Here is a 21,150-nt window from a genome sequence, read left to right as displayed (position 1 = left end):
GTGCTTGACACAAACTCCATCTACTGAGAAAAAAATAATGAAAAAATCAATATATTGCTTCAGCATTTTAAGACAAAATAGATCAGAAGTCTACTTCATAGCCAGTTGTAATACACCTTGGCTATTTTTAAGGTAATCCTCAGCTAAGATATTCTAGGAGAAGTATGTGAAAAGAGAAAGGCAAAGCATTTCTGAGTCAAGCCAATATTCTTCTGTTTTCTTTTCCTGTTTGTAAGAAAGTGTAGATAGAAAAAAAAAATATTAGCTGGTAAAACCTACAATAAAGCTTACCACAAGACAATTACAATGGAGTGAATATGGATACCACCTGCTGTACAAGTATTGTGAGATCTGTGTAAGACTGAACATTTTCACTGGAACAAGGAGCACTCTGGCTGGGCGGGTGGCTGGGCTCCAGGCAGAGGGAACTGGAGTCCTCAGATGAGGAACATTTAACTTTGATCACAGTGACTAAGAACTCATTTATTCAGAAAATTAAACAGCTCAAGCTTTTATGGGTTATGTCTGGTATCACAGAGATGCCAGACAAACTAGACTGTGGGAAATGAAAATAAAAGGCATTTAGAAAGAAGATCTACTGGGGAGTTCCCCTATCACAACTTCTTCACAACTTAGTAAACATGTGCAATTCATTGTCCATCATACTGGAATTGATTTTCTCCAGATTTTGAAAGTTATTGTCCTGAAGCACAGTTCTGAAACAAAAGAAGCTGATCTTGGCCCCAGACACTTACCCATATGCTCCTTTATACTATGTCCTGTGTTACCACCTGGAGGCTGGAGACTCAGTGCTGCATATGTGATGCATGTGTGGTGCCAAAAATCTTGTGGACAGTATAAGGATTTAAAAAAAAAACCTTTAGAGAAAGCATAGATAGGGACTGCAAGGCCATAACTGGAGAAAACAACATCAGGAGCACTCCCATCAAGACATACCCTAATTCTGTCCTGCTGTGGGCTGCTGGTTGCCTGGGCATCACACTTGAGTGTGGGTGAAAGCACTGCAGCAACTCAGACAGCAGAGGCAGAGGTAATGGGAATTCTACATGGTGGAACCAAAATATTCAGACTTTAAAGAAAACACTTCTATAAACCAAGTGAATATTTACCAAGTTCTGTTAATCTTTGCAAACCCAAATAAGGTTTTCATGTATTAAAACCTTTTTTTTTTTTTTAAATTTAACATTTTAATATATTTCAATCATATTTTTAAAAGGGTTTATAAGGACAGGCTCTTACTTATGTACATTTTCTGCCATGTGTTCCAGGCTACTCATGGATAAAAATGCAGCATAGTCCTGATTACACATTATCCAGCAAGCTATGTGACATCTTTGACTATCTGCCTTTTAGTATCTATGTGCTTTATATTTTCTCTCATTTTAAAGAGACATTTAATACTGATCTGAAACTGCTACTATATTCTCCCTGTCTCCTGGATTCAATTAAAGAAGCAGGTAGAAGATCAAGATATTGTGACAACTATTCTTTCTCTCAAAACTGTGTAGCAGTTCATATTCCAAAAGGCTGGTGTGGTAATTTAGAGCATTTCTGAGTGCTTCTTTGTACTAGCTAAAAATTTATAACTATCAATCTCATCTCACCACAGCCCCTGAAACCTACAGTGAAAGGCAAAGCTGTGAAAATGTTCTCAGCTCAAAGCTCTGTAACTGCACGTGACAACTTAAGCAGCCGAGCTCGGTTAGTGCTTGCAGGGCTTTTCATGTTGTCACCGCAAAAGGCAGAGGAAGTGTTAAAGCAGCGGGATCTGAAGGATCAAATTCTTACCATTCATAGCAAGGGGCTGGAAGTGTCTTCCCGACGGAGTTGATGTGTCTTAGTTCATCCTGCAGCTAAGCATCAACTCGGCAACTTAGAAGCAAGGACAAGTTTGCACCAACTGGCACAGTGCAACAAGGTACATAAAGACCTGCAGCACACTGTAGGACGCAGTTACTTTATGTATGCCTTGAGGTAAACGCAGCCTTTTGTATTCAGCAACATTGTTGTGCCACTTTTCTGCTTTTTTGTTACATTTAATTATGTAATACTCTTCAATTGCACTTTAGTACAGCAGTGTGGGACCGAATTATTCTCTGAAGTGATCCTGCTGCTGTCAGCTGACCTATTACTATTGGATTTCATCTGGCTTACTGTTTGAAAGAGCAAAACCTGCTGAATTGATAAGCGTACTATAATTAACCCCATTCTGACAGAGTTTGTGATAACAACAGTTTCCAAAGTTCTGTACAAATTCAGAGAAGATGGATCCTGCCCAAAGAATTCATAGTTTAAAAGCCTCACAGTTCATCCCTTGCTATTTGTCTCCTGTTTCCACTTCACCCCTTGCAGAACCCTCCTAATACCTATGACACTGTTTTAGTGGTTAAAGATACTGCAAGCAGCAGGCAAACAAGTTGCCTGTGAGCACGTGTCAAGTTGCTGTTTCTCCAATGACCTTCTTTCATGCTCTTTCATCTCTAAATTTAGCTAGCTACTGAAGTGAGAGTTTAGCAACACAGGAAATACTAATGCAGACTGTATAGACTCACCCTTGAAAGAACAGCACAGATTATGAGACAGTGTAATCGCTATTCTGTAGCCAAATGAAGTTTATTTTATGAAACTGCACCTTTTCAAGTCTAATAAACCATTACAGACATTCATTCCAGACCAACACATGCAGCACAAAATCAAATGTATTATTTAAGGGCTGACACCCAGCACATGGAGATCTGTTCAAGTTGAGATTGCTGCGTGCATACTTGAACAGATGACATTGTAGCTGCCAGGCACAAGTGTCCCACAGACATTAAACCTGAAATTTAATCTTTTAAAATTCTGCTTCAGTGTCCTCTAATGAGGAAAACACACGGCAGAATAAAGGGAACCATTTAAGAATGTGCAATAAAGTACTGAGTTTCAGAGAGGTACTGCACAGATACTGAGATGGGAACTGAGATGGGATGATGAAACTGTAACAAGTTTAATGAAATAGCAGAAAGGTTATACCACTTTAAATCTTGTACAGCAATGCCAGATACAATAAATATGGTAAAACAGGAAATGTTCTGCACCACTTGGGTGAAATAAATGATGAACAATTTGATTCCCTTGATCAAATACATAAAATTTGATTAAAATATTAATAATATATCTGCTTATATTGATAATGGAATAGTTTTAAAGTTTCTAATAACCTTTATTTTGAGAAATCATACTTCATATATTCTGGTAAAAAAGCTTTTCCTTTTGTGAAAACAGCACAAGCACAACCCAGAAAGCAGTTAATTCTTTCTTTAATAAAGTGGGCTAGATGTTCTTCCAGCATAAAGATACAAAGTTCCACGACTAAATGAATACCCATTCAAATTTCATACTGCCTCTCTGCAGTACATACAACTGATATGACATGCAAAAGACTTCAAACAGTCATAAATTACAGATGTAAGATACAGTACAACAGTCTCCAATACACATCTTAATCCCATATTAGATATTAGTGGTAGTTTTCAACGCGTATCATTTTTCTATCTTGTTACTGGTATCCATTAACATTATGAGCAGGTCTTTTCTGGGGAAAAAGAATAATTTGTATTTTAAACGACAATTTATTTCTCAGTATATTCCTAAGACGTAGCAAGACAGGGTGACGGTTTGATATTCTGTCTAACCTACAGGCTCACCCGACTTAAAGAAATTATAAAATTTTAACTATCTCTGCACCATGGTTAAGTATGAGACAGCAAATCTGTGAAGCGGAAGGAGGTGGTATAACCAAAGCAGATTCACTTACTCGAACTTGCTCTAATCTTACTTGCATAATCATCTCTCTGCCTCTAAGGATCTTATTACATCCCTTGGCACGACAGGCATTCAGCTCGGTGGTATTCATTGCTTAGCAAAAACTTGTTAGAAACTCCAAAAATCTGTATATACTTCCAGCGCCACTTTAAAATATGCAATATTAAAGATACAACTAACTTACAAAAATAAAAGAACTGTACAAATCACACTCTTCCAATGGCAATGAGACTGCTCAAGAAAACAGCAACGTGATCCCTGAAACAACCAACAGAACAGAAATGAAAAGAATGATTCTTAAAATAATAATAATGATAAAAAAAGTAAAAACATTTTCCCCTGCCAAAGTCTGGAATCACCGAAGGCTTATGTATCACAGAATATAAAAATTGTCTCTCTGTCCCCAGAATATTTCTTTCCTCTTTCCACAAGTACTGGTTGAACAGATTCCCCTTTGTTGGTGGTGTGGCACAAGCCTGGCTGAATGGGTTAAGGCTAGAAAAGCTGGAAAGACCTAAAAAACCAACAGGTACCTAATCCCCTGGCATTCAAGCAAAATCAGGGAAATAAAATAAACCTGAAGACAGGCATGAGTGTTTATTTCCGAAGTGATTTTCTATGAAGCTTAAAACTAAACCAAAAAAACCCCACCTATCTGAAATATTACTCGTTTAAGGTCTCCCATCTAAACAAAGTCATCTGACTGTTCACACCACTCTGCCCCAGAGACGTGTGATGCTATGCCTGCTCACAACATTCCAGCATTTTAACGTTTTACAAGGCACAAAGAATCTCAGAAGAACTACACAGTGGCTTCTGAATGTGTAAGGATACGGCAGCTTCCATGTAGTTATCTCTTAGTTAGCTCTAGTGACAGCTATCTCTTAATGTCAGTCACTGATACAGACCTTGCAAAATCTAAGACCAGCAAACTGCATCATCACATCTTTGGGATACTGTACTTAACTCCACTGACAATTACAGACTGATCAGCAAAATAACTACCATTTAAAAGACTATACCAACAGAAGCTTTGCCATGCAATTACAATGCTCTTGCGTGGTACGCTTTATAAGTATTTTGGAAGGAAATAATTCAGATTTTGTGCTGTTGTTAGAAATGGAGTAATTTTCTAGCACTGCTAGCACTGCTTCCTCTGGCTGTTAATTGTGCAGGTCCTGCATGAGCAGCAGGATTCCTCTGACTAGAAGCTTCTTTCTGCACATTCCAGAAGAGTTTAAAGGGATCAGTGAGTACAGAGAAGCCCCATCTTATCTGCCTGAAAAGAACGGTTATATCTAATATAGCAAGCACTATGTACTTGATGGGAAAGAAATATGCTTTTCCACAGGAGAGCAAGTTTTAGGGTTAATTAAGAACTTTCTGTTGGTTAATGCTGCTCCACCTGTATGTAATTTTTTTCTGACTAGTAATGTGGAAATCATACAGGCATATATGTAAACAGAACATATAGAAGATAATAGCAAGGAGACATAAAGTGCTTTTAATCTTGAAAATTTTATATCACTTTGCACCCTTCCCTGGTAAGTTAATATATGCAAAATAATTTTATATCAACTGGCTCAGGTGTACACTATGAAATGTTGTAATTTCCCTACTCTTTGATGGTAGTAATCTCAGTAAAATCAAAATTAATTCACGCCAGGGGAGCAGAAGTACACAGATACAAAGAGAGAAAGAGGTGAGCTGAGAACTCTCAAGGGGAAAAATAGTAGGCAGAGGGAAATAAGGCTCTGTTTGTATAGGTCCCTGTTCTCAAGGAATTTGTAACACATTCTACTTGAACACAGTGCTGAGGAACTATTACACAAATCTGTGCATTTAACACACCTCAGGATACTGTTGGATGAAAACAAAGAAACTAGGATTCCTCAGCTGAGAACAAGTGCCAGGACGACGCTTTTAATTTCTGATTTACATTCTCTACTTCTCTAGTCACAATCTCTGAAGAAACAGTACCCTTGGCTTTTCAGAAAACCCAGTCTAGCCTATTTTGCGGAAGGATGATATTAAATCTAGCTTGTCTTTGCCTCTTCAGGTCTGATGTCAAGTACCTATGCATTTCCTAACGCATTACAGTACCTAGCACATCCTACTCTATGTTTTGGGAAAGTAACGGTTCTATAATAACAAAGCTCCTAAGTAAGACATCTATAACTAAGAATAACAGTATATTAGAACCAGGTTTTACTGGGTTTTTACTTAAGGCAGTCATTACAAGATGTATACTATTTTTGAAGAGTTGCAACAAAAACTGTACTTTTTTTTAACCTAGTCTTTTGACAGCTGAATGGGTTACCTTTATCTATTTTCTGTCCTTCTAATCCAAAGAACTGTCCAGCCTGTGGAACCACTGGAAGCCGAGCTGAGGTGTACCAGCTGGCCTTCCAATTTCTCCAAGTCAGTTTAGTTAGATGTCCAGTGGGCTGACAATAGCAAAGTCAGAATCTTTGCTGTTATTACTACTGTTGTCATCAGGGCTGGAACTCAGGTTGCTGGAGGAGGCTGAGATGGAGCCCATCAGAGGGTCAGAGAACACCAAAGGACGAGATGGAGCTTCTGGTTTTGTTGCTGACTCCTTGAATGTCTGAAGCAACTGAGCTGGCTCTAGGATAGCACTTCTGCTTCCTTCTTCTTTGGAAACCAAAATGCAGTCATCAGCACCCTTACTCTCACTAGCACTAGAATCAGTGGCAGTCTGTAAGACAACAGCACAGAAGGAATTGTAAGTTAGTACCTGTTTCATCACTTAAAAGAGGTTTCCAACACATAACACTACTTCAGGAATGGGATAAAGGAATGATCATTATTCAAAAATAGCAATGCCCATATCAAGAAGTAAAAAAAGAGCACGTATTAGCTCTTGATTAAATTATTATTGACAATAGCACAAAAGCTCTACAGTACCAGTAGTTCCTATATGTTTTCTTATAATGATGCATATATGACACACTCACAGCATCTGTGAATCCAATGCATAGATCATAGCAGTGAAGACTTTAGGCAAATCTACTCACACTGCTGTCGTTTTTTTATAGAAGTTCATGAAGACAAATTGAGGAATTTTTTGCAGATTTGCATGTACAGTGGTATCTCGTAGGTGGTTTGACATAAAATTTCCTGGTAAAATTCTGATCAGGGAATCTGAGCTGTGCATCACATTTCAGTTCAAGGCAGATTTGTACTCCCAAGGCTTGGTGTTGTGGGCTGAAGAACCAAGAAAACTTGGGTCTGGGAGTCCACAATTTATCTGGCTAGATGTTGGGAAATGAGTGGCCCAAAGCATTCCAAATGTAAATGGACAATAGCCTCTCATTTCTTCTGCTACTGATGGATTCAACTCCTATCCAGCACTATGTTTCTACAACAATAATATAACTGCTTTTTTAGTTGTAGATGTATCAGTACCATAATGCAACCCACCAAGTGGCCAGAGTGGGAAAAGTGTCCTGAAGTGGTGTGATATCGAAATCTATATACTGATTTCAGTAGTGCAAGGTTGAAGGAAAGGAGAAGTATGGAAATGTGCATGCCAAATACAAGTCCTTTAGTTATGTCTGAATGTAAATTCACTTTAATGTAAAACACAGGTTGCACATATTAGAGAAAAAATGAATCAATAACAAAAAAGACAAACAGAAAAAATCTGAATGAAATACAGTTAGTCTCTAGGCACAGTACATAACATTGGAGTATAGAGGTTGTCACAGGTATCAACAAGACACAATGAATTTAAGATATCTATGGCCTCTAGCAAAACTTGCTCTGCCAAATTTATTATTGCAGCTGAAAACAATTTTGCATTGCTCTGATTAGTAATTATAGAGTAGAATACTCTTGAAAGGGATCCCAGGGAGCAAACACTCCCTGCGGTAATTGAGAAGGAACAGCAATATGAAATAAAGGAATTACACATTTTGTTATTATTTACACATTCATTCCAAACTGTTAAAAGTCACAAACCTAATATTAAATGAATTAGAAATGTAGAATTGTGACCTGTTTCCTTAAAAAACTTGTACAAATGAGGCTTCAAATACATATTTCCCTTTGCACTAAATAATCTTTTTTATAATTTATAAAAATGTCTGCTTTGTTACCTAGTTACTATCTAGGTACGATTATGTCAATTACTCTGTTTTGTAAATAATTCATTTGAGTGCCTTATCATTCAAATGGAAATGTCTCAAGTTCAGTTTTAATGGTCCCAATATAAGACAGCTGCCAGACTGTGCAGAACCAGAGTAGTCCAAATGTGAATAAACAACTTTTCAAATAATTTCCATGCAATCAAAGATCTAAAGGAGAGATAATTCCCTGTTTAGGCACTTGTCACGTGAGACATCATTTGTTATTAATTAGCATTTACTCTCCTCTGGTCTGTGATGCCATCTCCAGGTCCTAGGGCCATAGGCTACCCAGCATTACTGCTCTGCTCCAGTCTTGTGCCAGCATTTACCTGGTTTTGTAGGCACTCAGCACAGCCACAAAACAGGACCAGGTGGAGCTGTTTTGGGAATCCTAAATTTCACGTTAAAAGTTTGCAATTTTGCTGCTCTACAAAAGAAACACACGTTCCTTTAAACAACAACCCTTGCATAACTCACCTGGCGTCTTTCCACATTTCTATTTAATAGCTCTCAGTCAATGCGGTATAGCCTCATTTTACAAAATTATACACTTTATTATTCTAAGCCATCAGAATCATGTTATGTCAGACCTACAGCTCTCACATTAGGGCTTCCTCTTGTGTAGGGCAACATGGATTTACTGGAAAGAAGCCAGCAAATGGCCACAAAGATAATGAAGGGGCTGGAGCTTCTCTGCTATGAGGGGAGGCAGTGAGATCTGGGACTGCTCAGCCTGAAGGAGACTCAAAAGGATCTCATCAATTTGTATACAGACCTGCAGGGAGGGTGCGAAGAGGACAGAGCCAGACTCTTCTCAGTGGTGTCCAGTGCCAAGACAAGAGACAATGGGCAAAATCTGGCACACAGGAGGTTCTCTCTGAATGTAAGGAAATACTTCTTGACTGTGTGTGCACTAGCACAGGTTCCTCAAAGAGCATGTTGGGTTTCCACCCTAGAGATCTAAACACTCCTAGACATGGGTCTGGGCATTCTGCCCTGGGTGCCCCTGTGTGAGCAGGAGTTAGACCAGATGGACACAGAAGTCCCTGCCAATCTCAGTCACTCTGTGATTCTGCCACAGGAATTATCTCATGACACAGTCGCTCAGCAAGATCAGTGTTTTCTTTGCTGGCATCTCCAAGGTTGGTGAACAGGTTGTCTTCCTTATAGCAGTGAACCCCAGCAAGCACCACTGATTGGAAGCACTTCGTGTTGGTGCTATAAATTCATAAATTCTGCCTAAAAAAAATTGTTCTTGCACAGATTAAAAAAGCATCCTGTTCCCTAATGAAAGGAAAAGAAAACCACTCATCCCAGATTCGTTTTGTCAGTGTTGCATTTTGCAAAACTTTTTCATTTTAACAATACTGTTTAAGTTAAAGAGACCAAGAGATCACTGAAGTATCAGACAAGCAGCAGACTACATATACTGACTCAAAAATGATATAAAATGGCCTCCTGTAAATGTTTGCTTACCCCTACAACACAGTAATATTTTGGTACTTTTTAAAGAGGTATAATACCTCCTCCCTCCTTTTCTGACTATTTCTGTTTCAGGAAACTCAAGCTGACGTGAACCATGTTTTTTCCCATCTGCTGCCACTACTGAATAAATGAAAAATGACAGAATTTTACTTCCGGTAGCTTTGAAAGTTAACAACCTTACGCCCATTGCCATATGGCTTCTCCAAACAATTTTTTGTGATGAATATCAGCTACTAGCACCAGGCTTATTTCAATCGCCTTCATACTGTGAATGAGTTAAAACTAACTGTAAGAACACAATTCAAGAAAGCTTAGAAGAACAGCAGCTCATTTTGCGTCCTTCTCTGAATCGACATAAAGGCAAGATAATGTGTTAATTATCATTCATTATTTAGCAACAGAAGCCTTCTGTTTGTCAACTGCACACTGCTACCAAAGCCAAACATTCCAACAAATGCTCTACTTCTCAGAGCCTTTTATCTTCATTTTTCGCATTTTTAATTTTGCAGCTTTCCTTTCCAAAGAAGGGCTGTATCCTTATCTTCACTTTCCAGAAAAGAGCTTGAGGCAAAAAGATTTAAAAGAAGATGATAACTTGTACTTATGTAACAACCACCAACAAAAGACTCAATTACATGATAGCTACACCTGTACCTTTTCCAGCTGTTCCAGAATTGTCCCTATAATTCCACCACAGAAAAATCTCTACAGTGTAAGTCACATTTAACATTATGAAAGTCACAAAAACTGCAAATGCAGTACATTTTCTTTAGCAAGAAATCTAAACTAGAGGTGGTTGAAATTTTTAAGCCCCCTGCAGCTCTCTGTAACTGCTCCCAGCTTGTCCTAGGGCAGTCCATTTTCTTCATGAGAATTAAAAGGCAGGGATGTGGCCTGTATTTTAGGCCAACAATTAACACCAATAATAACCACTTTAATTTCATAGACTCCTAAATTTATCAGGTCTTTTCTTTTAATTTTTAATTTTTTTTTTAATAAAGGGAATCCAAAGCTCACCTCTTTCTGTCTGATTTTAGACACTGTAGTTGAACTTGGAACAGTATGGAACAGGGAGATACAACCAGGAGTGCAATGAGCATTTCTAACCTGAATCTTCTGTTTCTCTTTCTGGAACAGAGGCAACGAGAACTTCCAGATGATGATGTACAAACTATCAAATGGGTATGACTGCACTGTATCTACAGATGCATGCCAAACAGTGTTGAAGCCACATTAAATGCTCTGACAGAGCTTGGCTTGTACAGACTCTAAGCACATCGTTTGTAGTTGTCTTACTAGCAGCCTCACAGGACACAGTGAAACTATGGGATCTGAGAATGCTGCTCAGTTTAAAGATATGTACCCTGACTACACATTGGGATGAGACCACAAAGTTTCCGTTGGAAAGAAACCTACACAGAGCAAGCTTCAGCTGCTCCACTCCCAGCACTCAGAATGCAATGACCAAGCACTTCTGCTGAGTGAAAGGTGTCTGAGTTAGGGCTTCTTCAGCACAAACAGGGTCTGCACACAATAATACTGAATGCTGTTAGTTCATATGTTAGTTCATAGTTCATATATCTTCCAGTTTCTATAACGAATACAAGTAAATTAGTAACAAATACTATCTGACATTTCTACATGGAAGTAAAAAAAACTTAGTAAAAATGCTAGGAAATAAAATGCAAAACTAGGAAGTCATTATGCTCCAACATGCTACCAACAGGTTTTCTCAGCCTTTGTTATGGAAGAAATACAACAGCTAAAGAATCATTGAGGTTCCAGCAGAACTTGGCTCTGTGAACCTGCCATTACTAAGTAAAAAAACTTCAGTCATAGTATTCTTTTCAATACCGAAGTAAAATTAAAATATTTGTATTAGTTCATTCATAGAATGGTCCAAATCAGCAGGATTGTGTATCATAAGTCAAAGCAACTGAGTATAATTTGAGAATAAGTAATTGAAAATGAGTTGCTAGGTAAACTTGTCAGGAGTTAACTTGATTGCAGACTGCGCTAGACTCTGTGGTGACAGTGCTGCTGCTCATTTACTGGTGTGAATGTCAGCAGTGGCCTGGCAGATGACTCTAAGACTGAAAAGTATATAGAAATGTGCATATAAAAAAGTAATTGCTTTGAAGATCACATTTGAGTCAGATTGAGTTTCAGAGAAAGGGGGAGCTTTTACCTTTACAGAAAAATAACTTTGTGTGTGAACGTGTCCTGTTACTGAATGCTTTGTATGTGAAAAACTTTAATGCTTCAAGGAGAAAGTCAGTACAATGAAATAGAAGGTAAAAGTTACCTCCTTGCTATTTCCTTTTTGGCACTGGCCAAGGATACACTGCAATGCAGATAATCAGCTCTTACGTAATAGGACAATGAGAATAATCTACTGATATGAGACCATTTGCCTCCAGTTTTGAGATGATTGTAGAAAATTAACCTATGAAGTAGATGCAAAAATCTGAAAAACTACTCCCTGCAAACAACACATAACACTTTGACTTAAATATCTGTAGGTGGAGCATAATGCTACAGTAGAAGAATTGATGCCATTAGGAGAGTAACTAAACATTAACTTTTACCTATGACACCATACGAACCAGTAATCCTGAGTCTCACTGCTTAAGGATAGACTATCACAGAAAGAAACAAGTTGTGTTTCTGACAGAACTCAGCTTTTTTTTTACAGGGTGGGCGTGCTGAAAATGGTGTGTCTCATGTAGTGTCCGGCCATGCCAAAGGGAACAGTATGACTCATTCCATCAGTGAACTGTTTGAGATATCTTTATTTTACCTGTCGTCCTGAGATGAACTGTTGCTTTGTCACAACGGGTCCCTTTAAGATATCACCAGTCCCTTTATTCTGACTGTTGGAGCAGTAATGGTCATCTGCTATTGTGATTTGCTCATTTTCTTCAGCTTCCAGTTGGCTCTGGTTGAAACGCAGGGAACCCTTCAGAATATCTTTGATCTGTTGTTGAATGGGAGAGGAAAGACTGTAAATTAGAAGTCTGGAGGAATTCTGAATTTTTTAAAGCTCCATGCAGACTGCTTTCAAACACTATTTCCCCCACAACATTTGCTCTGACAATAGGAAATAAGTCAGTATTAACATCTATGTAGGCTAAAGATGTAAAGATGTAAGTATAATTGCAATGTTGTTACAGTATCTGGAAAACAAATCTAAAGAGAATGAAACTGCTAATATTATTTTCTCTTATAGATTTAGCAGGTCACATCATTCCCGATAAAATAAATTTCAAGGGAGCTGAGGATAGTAAAATCAGCACTTCAGATGCACATTAGCATTCTTGTTTTATACATGTAGCATTTTTTCTTTAGACTGAATGACACTCAAGTGGCAACTCAATAAAATAATGGGGACATAAGTATGATTATTATATAGCATGCACATGTTGCACTAAGAAAAATGCTGAAGTTGGAACTGTGTTGCCTCAGCTCTTGTTCAAGGCCTCTCCAGAACTCTTCAGACAGCACACTGTGCAAGTCATTTGAACTCTCTATAGCTCAGTTCTACTTTCTAAATAGAAGTGCTCTGTGATGCTTAATGCATTAGTATTAATAAAACAAAGACAATTAAAAAGGGAAAAAGAGAGGATTAATAGTGCTGAGAGATACAAGAAGGTTAAGTTAAGCAATCCTGATACCTGCTTCAAACCAGCCAATGAAACCAGAATTTCATCTTCTTTTTCCAAGTGTTCTTGTAGTATGACTTCCTGAATGTTTCCTGCAACACCAAAAGAGAAAAAAAAAAGGTAAATAGAGAACATTCCCTAAATAACCTCTAATGTGCTGCCAACTTACCACTGATTTACGTCCTCAAAATGAAACCTTGTGACCTGCAAACACAATTTCAGACAAGCCTGGAGGCTGACAACCTTATTAGCTCTGGAAGAGGGGCCAGCAAAACACATCAGTGCTGCCAGGCTCCTGTTGGCTCCTGCACTGCTGCCAGACCTCCACTGCCCCAAGGTACTGATGGGCTCACTGCTTATGGGCTCTAGAAGAAAACATTGTCCTCTGTAGCCATTGGAATTACTTCCATCTTTGAGTCTGCACATGCTTTGGGAGCACTCTAAAACGTTTACAGGAATCTGCTGCAGCTTGCAGAAAAAGTTTGAGCAGGAGAAGCAATTTTCATCTAGATCCTGGCCACTGCAAACACTGGAATACTCTTCTTTATAATGCAACTCAAAGCTTCACTCCCTTTTGGAGATGTGCAATACTGTCACAAGACTGACACCTGTCTTCTATTTCTACAGTTGTCCTTCAAGGATGTATTTCAAGAAGCTGCTTTATGGCATTTGCCATATACACCAGATAAAGAGCTGCAGTGGTTTTCCCCACACCAGGGAAGTTCTACATGATGCTGAGCTGTAGTCCAGACCAGCCCAGAGAACTATGCAAACTCTTCATCTATACCAGGTTTTTTCCCAGCCTCCTAACTGCTCGTTTGTTCCTCAGTCCTTTAAGAAAACACCAGTGAATCTTAGTAACCCATTCACAGTGTGAGACAGTATCAGTCAATTGAAAATGAAAGGACAATCCTTTGTGTCACTGATGTCTTATGCACATATAGAGTTAAGCCCAAATCTTTCAGTGATGTTCATCTGGGAACACAGATTTGCTGCTCACTGTAACCTAGGTGCTAAACAACTAGAGCTTAGTACTATTAATCTGTACATGAATTTCATTTGTTTGTTATTAAAACCATCTTATAGGCTCAGGGCCCCAGTCAGTGGAAAGCCAAAAACAATGCTGACAAGGATAAATACGAAGACACTGACAACTTGGATACCACATGTGGTTTCAAGTTAAGGAGATTGTGCAATATGGCTTAAATTTTGTGTTTACAGAAGAAACAGCAAAAGAATGAGATGTGGGAGACTGGACTAGATGACAGACTAAAAGTAGAAATGTACATATAAAGCGAGCCTATAAATAAAATCAAAATTGTGTGTGGGCCAGAAATTAGTAGTAGCTATAAATGGTGAACAGAAAGGAAAATGAGGGGAAAAAATCCAAACCTAAACTATAAATGATCTTGTAGAGAATCTACCTGTGAAGAAGAAGGAATAAAAGAGATTAGAGCTGTGGAAAGCAAAGGCTGATGAGTTCTGAGAGACAATATGATCAAGGTCAAGAGCAATGATGGGGTAGGATGACTCAGCTTTGTGTAGAGCTCATCTGAACAAGGAGATGCAAGTTTAGACTATTTAGCACTTACTATTTATCATACAACAGCAGAAGATTCTGGCAGCAATGAAATCAAACAGTGCAATTGAATAAAATCTGGTATAAATCATACATCAGAAAGATTGCACTATGAAGGCTAGGAATAATGTGAATTAGATCTTTCCTCAAATACATAACATTATGAATAGATGCTTGGTAAATAAAATATGTAAACATTTACTTATAAAATTATACTTTAGACAGTGGCTTCCCACTGTTTAACAAACATTAACAATTTTCTACTTTTAAAAGAAGATTCAGAACTTTAAACATCAAAAGTCTGAAGTCTAGGTCTTTATAAGTAGGAAAATAATACACAATTACAACCCAAATCACTGAATTCAACCGTCATTTCCATTTCCCAGCATCAGAAGGGACAACATACTTGTAGTGTCCAAACCCTCACATAATTTACAAACATGCATTAGAAATTAAGGTATGCATAATGACTAAGCAAATGGATGAGAAAAATAATTCAGGATAAGCTTCAAATCTGCTAGAGATCAAATGTGGGGAATCTGAAAATAACTGGGAAAATGAGGGAGAACAAAAGTTGACCTTCCTCATGATGTAGAAATAATCTATTATTATTATTTATCTTCTTTATAGGTGTTTTCAAGTCAGTATTTTTTTTAAAGAATGTCTGTAATTGCTTTTCTGTGAAGAAACATATTAAGATTTTTAAGAATTTATGAATGGAATGATGAATGTCAGCAGTAAAACTCAATAGAAACGTTCATATAATTATATATTTACTTTAGGAAGATTAATACCATATTTTAGTATTAGTCTCAGAGAAAAAAAGATTGAAAGAAAATGTTGGAAATGCTTCAAACTTGTCTAATAAAGAACTGTTGCGTTTCAAACATTTTTCCTTGAACTTGTAAGTACAAGATGACATATGTTTTGGATAAAAGGGACAATTATTATTATTTTTTAATCAGTTAAAAACATTAAAATGCATTTTGGAAGAACGCCCACTCTGAATTTGTTGAAGCACAGTTCTGGACACTCTTCTACTTAGCACAGAAAAATGTCCCAACATGCAAATCACTGTAATCAGCCACTTTTCCCCCTGGTAATAGTTGTAACATAAGGTCATAAATTGGGATGTTTTCTCTAGTACAATGAAACAGAATGAAGGTTTCTCTGTGAAACTGGCAATGGATTTTTCTTCTTCTGAATATACCCTTGAACAGCACATGGCTTCTAATTTACTACACTCATCCTTTTTGAATGAAGTTTATTGTTTACCAAATAAACCCTAAGTATGGCAAATTGATCAGTACTCACTAATTTTCCCTGGCTAATGAGGAAAGGAATATAAAATAAAATCCTTAGAGGAAAGAAGCATACAGGCAATGTGACTCTGCATGAATGAGTGCCTCCTCAGTCACATTCTCCAGTTGACCAACCTTTGCAACCCATTTTGGCAGAAGCACTCATAAGGGTGCCAGGAAGCATGACACTTGACATGATATTGCTCTTCTTGTCAGAAGTCATTATATACTGTAATGGCAGTCCTCAATCAAGACTCATAGGCTAAGAAATGTTTTTTATGTAATTTATGAGAATCTATTTTGAAAACTTATTATCAAATGAGAAGATTCATTGCAATTTGATAGATAACAGACCAGCTAAACTATTTCCTTAGGGAGATTATGCTTTGATATATATTAAAGACAACTGTAACTACAGAGGAATAATATGCAGATGATTGAATTTTTGTCCTTTTCTACAAAATATAGAAAAAGAGTGTATTGAGTATTAGGGTGGCAACAGGCTAATTGAAAGAGCTGAAGAGTTAAGATGAAATAGTTTCCATTTCCTGCTCTTATAGTTTTTTGCAAATTGTAAATAACTTCACGTGCAAACTCAGTGTAGAAGTACTTCTTCAAAAAAGCAAGATTTCTATTTCCTCTCCCTAAATTCTAAAATTTAAACTGAAGATACACTATCGTTTGCTGTGCCAAGATGAAAGGAGAAAGATAATCCACATCAGCTCCTAGCAGCAAAATTAGAGAAGTATTATGCTCTTTGATGATTGAACTGCTACATATTGCATGATGGTAAAGAGAGTCACTGCTGACCTCCTCACCCAGGGAAAGGGGCTTCTCAAAAGCCATTAGATTTATAGACCAAATTTCCTCTTTGAAGGTGGAGAAGGTGGAATGCTTCACCTAATTATTTTAGATGCTCCTTAAGTAAACTAACAGTCACTGAAAAATAAGCATACCTTCAATACTGATACTGTAAGAAACCTACACAGAGTGGTGCTAAATGAGGACAGATAGTAGCACTAGTGGGAAAACTAGTCTGTTGTATGCCAGGGCATCTCAGGCATCCATGCCCTCATGACTATACGTGTGGAAGACAAACCTGCCCCTCTTCATTTCCACCAGGGAGGTGGGAGTTACACAGGCCTACAGTCTTGAAGGATCAAGGTATAACCTGGACTTAAATTTCTACTGACAGAGATCACATGTAGGAGGAGAAGACTGAATCAGGCAATAACCTCAAAACCCTCACGCTTAGGATCTTTGCTTTCTCCTATACCATTGTCTTTTTGCAGTGCATTTCTCTCCAAATTTCCATTTTAACCCAGCCTCTGTGTGACCTTCCCAGGAAGCTGCCTTCTGCTGAGAGGAACTAACTACAGAGAGCTGCAAACTACATTATGAATGCTACCTTTCTAGTAGCAGCTCCTGATCAGTGATTTGTGAACAATCAAGAGTGCCAGAATAAAGTTAAATCTACGTTTTTCATCCTTGATTCAAATTCACAATGCATAAAGGCATTCTTATTGCCAAGGTCTTAGAAGAGATGAGTATTCCACTTCAGCTCAGTGGTATTTCTAACGAGGAAACAAAAAAAAACCCCAAACAACCCAAGTTCACACATGTATCAAGGTATGCAGAAAACTCTTCTGTTGTCTATGTGTTCCAGTTGTTTTGTATCATTTTTTTTAATGAAATGTGAGTTTATATAAAATGTTTCCAAAATTTCCAACATTATACTATACAAGCTTTCTTCTTCACTAGCATTAGAAAGCTTGAAGGATGGACATTTAACTTCTGATAATAGTTTTTTCTCTCTTTATACTAATATACTAATACCAAAATATTTTGTTTCTACTAGAAGTGTATTGGACTTAGAGCAGGAAAATCTGTTCTTTCAAATCTCTCTTAACATAAACATCATGCTTATGTCTATGCTCAGGTATTCAAGGACAACAGTGTATACACAGACAACCTGTGATTGCAAAGAGAACACAGAAAAAGCACACACTGTGCGTCCCATGACAGATGACAGAGCATGCTTTTGGTTTACAGAGATGATATTTTTTGAGAATTTTTGGCCCTGATGGCAGTGATAGACAGTCCTATCCACACTACTTAAATGAATGTACACTCTTAATCATTGTTGAGACAAATGTTATCTGCATGTCTCATGTGCATCCTTCTTTACCCATGACTACAAATACCTACTAGGACCACCAGCCTCTGAGCTCTTCCAAGCAACATTTCTGAAAGTTCAAGGCATTTTTTTTCCTCTGTGGAATGATTGTATTCCTATCACTGTTCACATTCACCAGAAATAAAAAAAATTACTGTAGTGTGAAGCGGCAAGCAAATGACAATTTGTTCTGCATAAGTGACAATCTTAATAGCCATAAAAAATTGCAGCCTATCCTAAGGGAAAAGTGTACTATTTCATTTCCTCACAATCTAAATGCTTCATATAGCAATAGATTGCAGACAATACACTAAAAAATTGCTATGGTTGTGTAAAAGACAGTTCTTGAAGAACACACAAAGATTTTTAAAATGCAAAGTTGTCTACTGCTTGTAAGACTGAATTAATTAAAACTGATCTTGATTTTACAAGCAGAATGATTTACTCAAATACTGTTGTGGTAAATGCCACATGAAAACCTGGATAGATTGAGAATTTTGACAGCAAACATCCATAAAAGCCTTAAGTTCTATTTAAAACATACTTAAGGACATTTCCTATGATGCATGTCATACAGTAAAGGAATACGTTAACCTGGAAGTAAAGCTAAAGCATCCAAACTAAAGTCTTCATTAAGAAGGAACACTCAGTTTGATACAAGTGCTTTCAATTTTCAAGTAGCATAAATAGAGAAATTACAGATCTTGACAACAACTACAGGACTTTCTGTTCTCTTTATGGATAGAGACTGATACAGCACATACACTAATTTGAAATGCCATCTCCAGAGGCTGGAAAGAATGAATGAGGGTGATTTACAAACCTCACTGTATCACTCAGTCTATTTTGTTTCAATTGCTTATATGACTTTGTGAACTATTTTTTGATATTTTTTTGTTTGCTTCAATTATTCCTTCACTTAAGAAATATCAGTCAGCTGTTAACTCCAGTCTCTATGTGCATTGTGAACTGTTGTTTCTAAACCTTTACATGTGTGGCATTTCTGTAATAGAAAACATTCGTGTTATACGTGACATGATAAGGTGTCCTGAAACCAATGTTATGCTCTTTAAGACTTTCTAGGTATCCAAGGAGTGTATACGGGTTTTGAGTAAGATGACTACATGTTCTGTTGTTTTGTTCCCTAGAAGCTTGATGTCAGAAATGACTGAATTCTACAGCATGTTGATTCAGTAGCATTCAGTAGTTTCCCATGAAACTGTTTTGTCTAGTAGAAGAGATAGCAATTTACATTAGCTTTGACTTAAAAATGAAAGACATTGCAAGCTCTGAGTCATATTTGTATCACTTACTCAGAAGTCCTTAGGAGAACATTACTGATGGTAGTGCTGAATTTGTGCCCAGATTAAAACTGAAATGCACATCAATCCCAGCTGTGAAGTGCAGTTATATTCCCATTAATAAAAATAATTAGAAACACATGTTAAAGGAAAGCCATTTTCCTGTTTGCCTTATTTTTTTCCTCTGCGCTTCTGAATAGATTCTTCTATAGATTTGACAAATCTGCACAAACTGACTTCCTGACTGCTCCTTCTGTAAGTTCTGAGTCATGTTGCTGCTCTGTTCTGAAGATAGAGACTTTTCAGTTTGAGCTGATGCATCTACTAACTACAGTCCTCTTCGGAGAAAAAAAATTGTTTCAAGCATCATTCAAGTAGCTCTATGTCCTTCCTCTAATGATGAAAAGTATTCTCAGCATGATGGGCAACCATGAAAGTCTAAACAAAGTATGAAGAGTGAAAGAAATGTATCATATATGCCCCATCTCACCTGACTGATTAAATAAAATGTAAAAATCTTGAATAACAAGCAAAACAACCATAAGGATCAAAAGGTTAAGAATACCAAAGATCTTTATGGAAATAATGGGTAAGTCAACAATTTAGTCATGCCAAAATTTAACTTCTACCGAGTTTTTATTCCTCTGAAGTTGATATCGGAAGACAAACTAGTAGCAAGAGATGCTGAGAAGGAAAGGGTGGATGGTAGTCAGCATAAGGGAAATGCTCTCTCCCTACAAAGTTAATGAAACTACAGATGATGGAAATAAATGTCATGACAGAAATGTACTGAAACTTGCAAGGAAAGGTTTTAGTGTAGGTAATTATGGGGTATGTAAGCTTCATTATTTTAATCTTCTCATTTTCATCAAGACTGCTGAGATGAAAGAGCCTGTAGGTGACTATCACAGCTGGACTTCCAGGATTAACACAGTTGTTAACTGTATTAGACCTTAAGAGTCACCTTCATGGGACAGAAAGGTGTTTTAATTTCATAAAGCATTAAAAATAATACTTTTATTCTTCCTGAACACACACATATATATCTGTATCTACACATAAAAATAGAGCATCACCACAAATGAGAGCCTGAAATCAAAGTTACATAACAAACACCTGTTTTACAGTAACTACTTCTGCACTGTTTAATAAATCTGTTAATGTTCTTCATTTATCAGTGGTCTTTATGGAATATTTTACATCTTTATGGCCTTTATATGGCCTTTTTCACTTTTACAGCATTTCTAATAACACTGGGTTTATAAAGTTTGGATAGTTTTATTTATGTCCTGAGCATGAGGAGACTCACTTAATGCACTTATTACCTAAAAAAACCCCAAACTATTTAATTTCAACTCAGGACAGCAGAATAATTTCCATTTCATTTTTTCCTTCCAAAAATTTCAAAACCCTTCATCTTATCATGTGATATATAAAATAAGAATTCAGTTTTATATTGCACATATTCTGCAAGTAGTGTACTGAGATCTATACTGAGTGGTGTATCAGCCTCTAAATAACAAGCAATTAAGTCAACATTTTCCTCCTCTCCCTCCCCCACTCAAGTGATCTATATAATAAAACACATCACTGTAACAATACCACTGACTGTCAAAAGAGGGATGGATGACGCCAATCTAAGGGTTTTAATAGTGTTATTTCACACAATG

General features: G+C 37.3%; 1 protein-coding gene across 3 annotated transcripts in view; it reads right to left on the bottom strand.

The window, feature by feature from the left end:
- Positions 1–4,702: 4,702 nt before the first annotated feature.
- Positions 4,703–21,150, bottom strand: part of TBC1D5 (TBC1 domain family member 5) — a 370,590-nt gene continuing 354,142 nt past the window's right edge. For all 3 annotated transcript variants that reach the window (XM_065752695.1, XM_065752698.1, XM_065752696.1), the window contains 3 exons: positions 13,136–13,215; positions 12,262–12,438; positions 4,703–6,544 (listed from right to left, as the gene is read on the bottom strand). In XM_065752695.1, coding sequence (XP_065608767.1) covers positions 6,257–6,544; positions 12,262–12,438; positions 13,136–13,215 — 545 coding nt within the window. In that variant the 3' untranslated portion in view covers positions 4,703–6,256. The remainder of the gene's footprint in view (positions 6,545–12,261; positions 12,439–13,135; positions 13,216–21,150) is intronic.

Source organism: Cyrtonyx montezumae, unplaced genomic scaffold (assembly GCF_038088225.1).
Source record: "Cyrtonyx montezumae isolate F1298 unplaced genomic scaffold, pur_monq_1.0 scaffold_8, whole genome shotgun sequence".
Lineage (NCBI taxonomy): Eukaryota > Metazoa > Chordata > Aves > Galliformes > Odontophoridae > Cyrtonyx > Cyrtonyx montezumae.
This window is presented reverse-complemented; position numbering and strand designations above follow the sequence as displayed.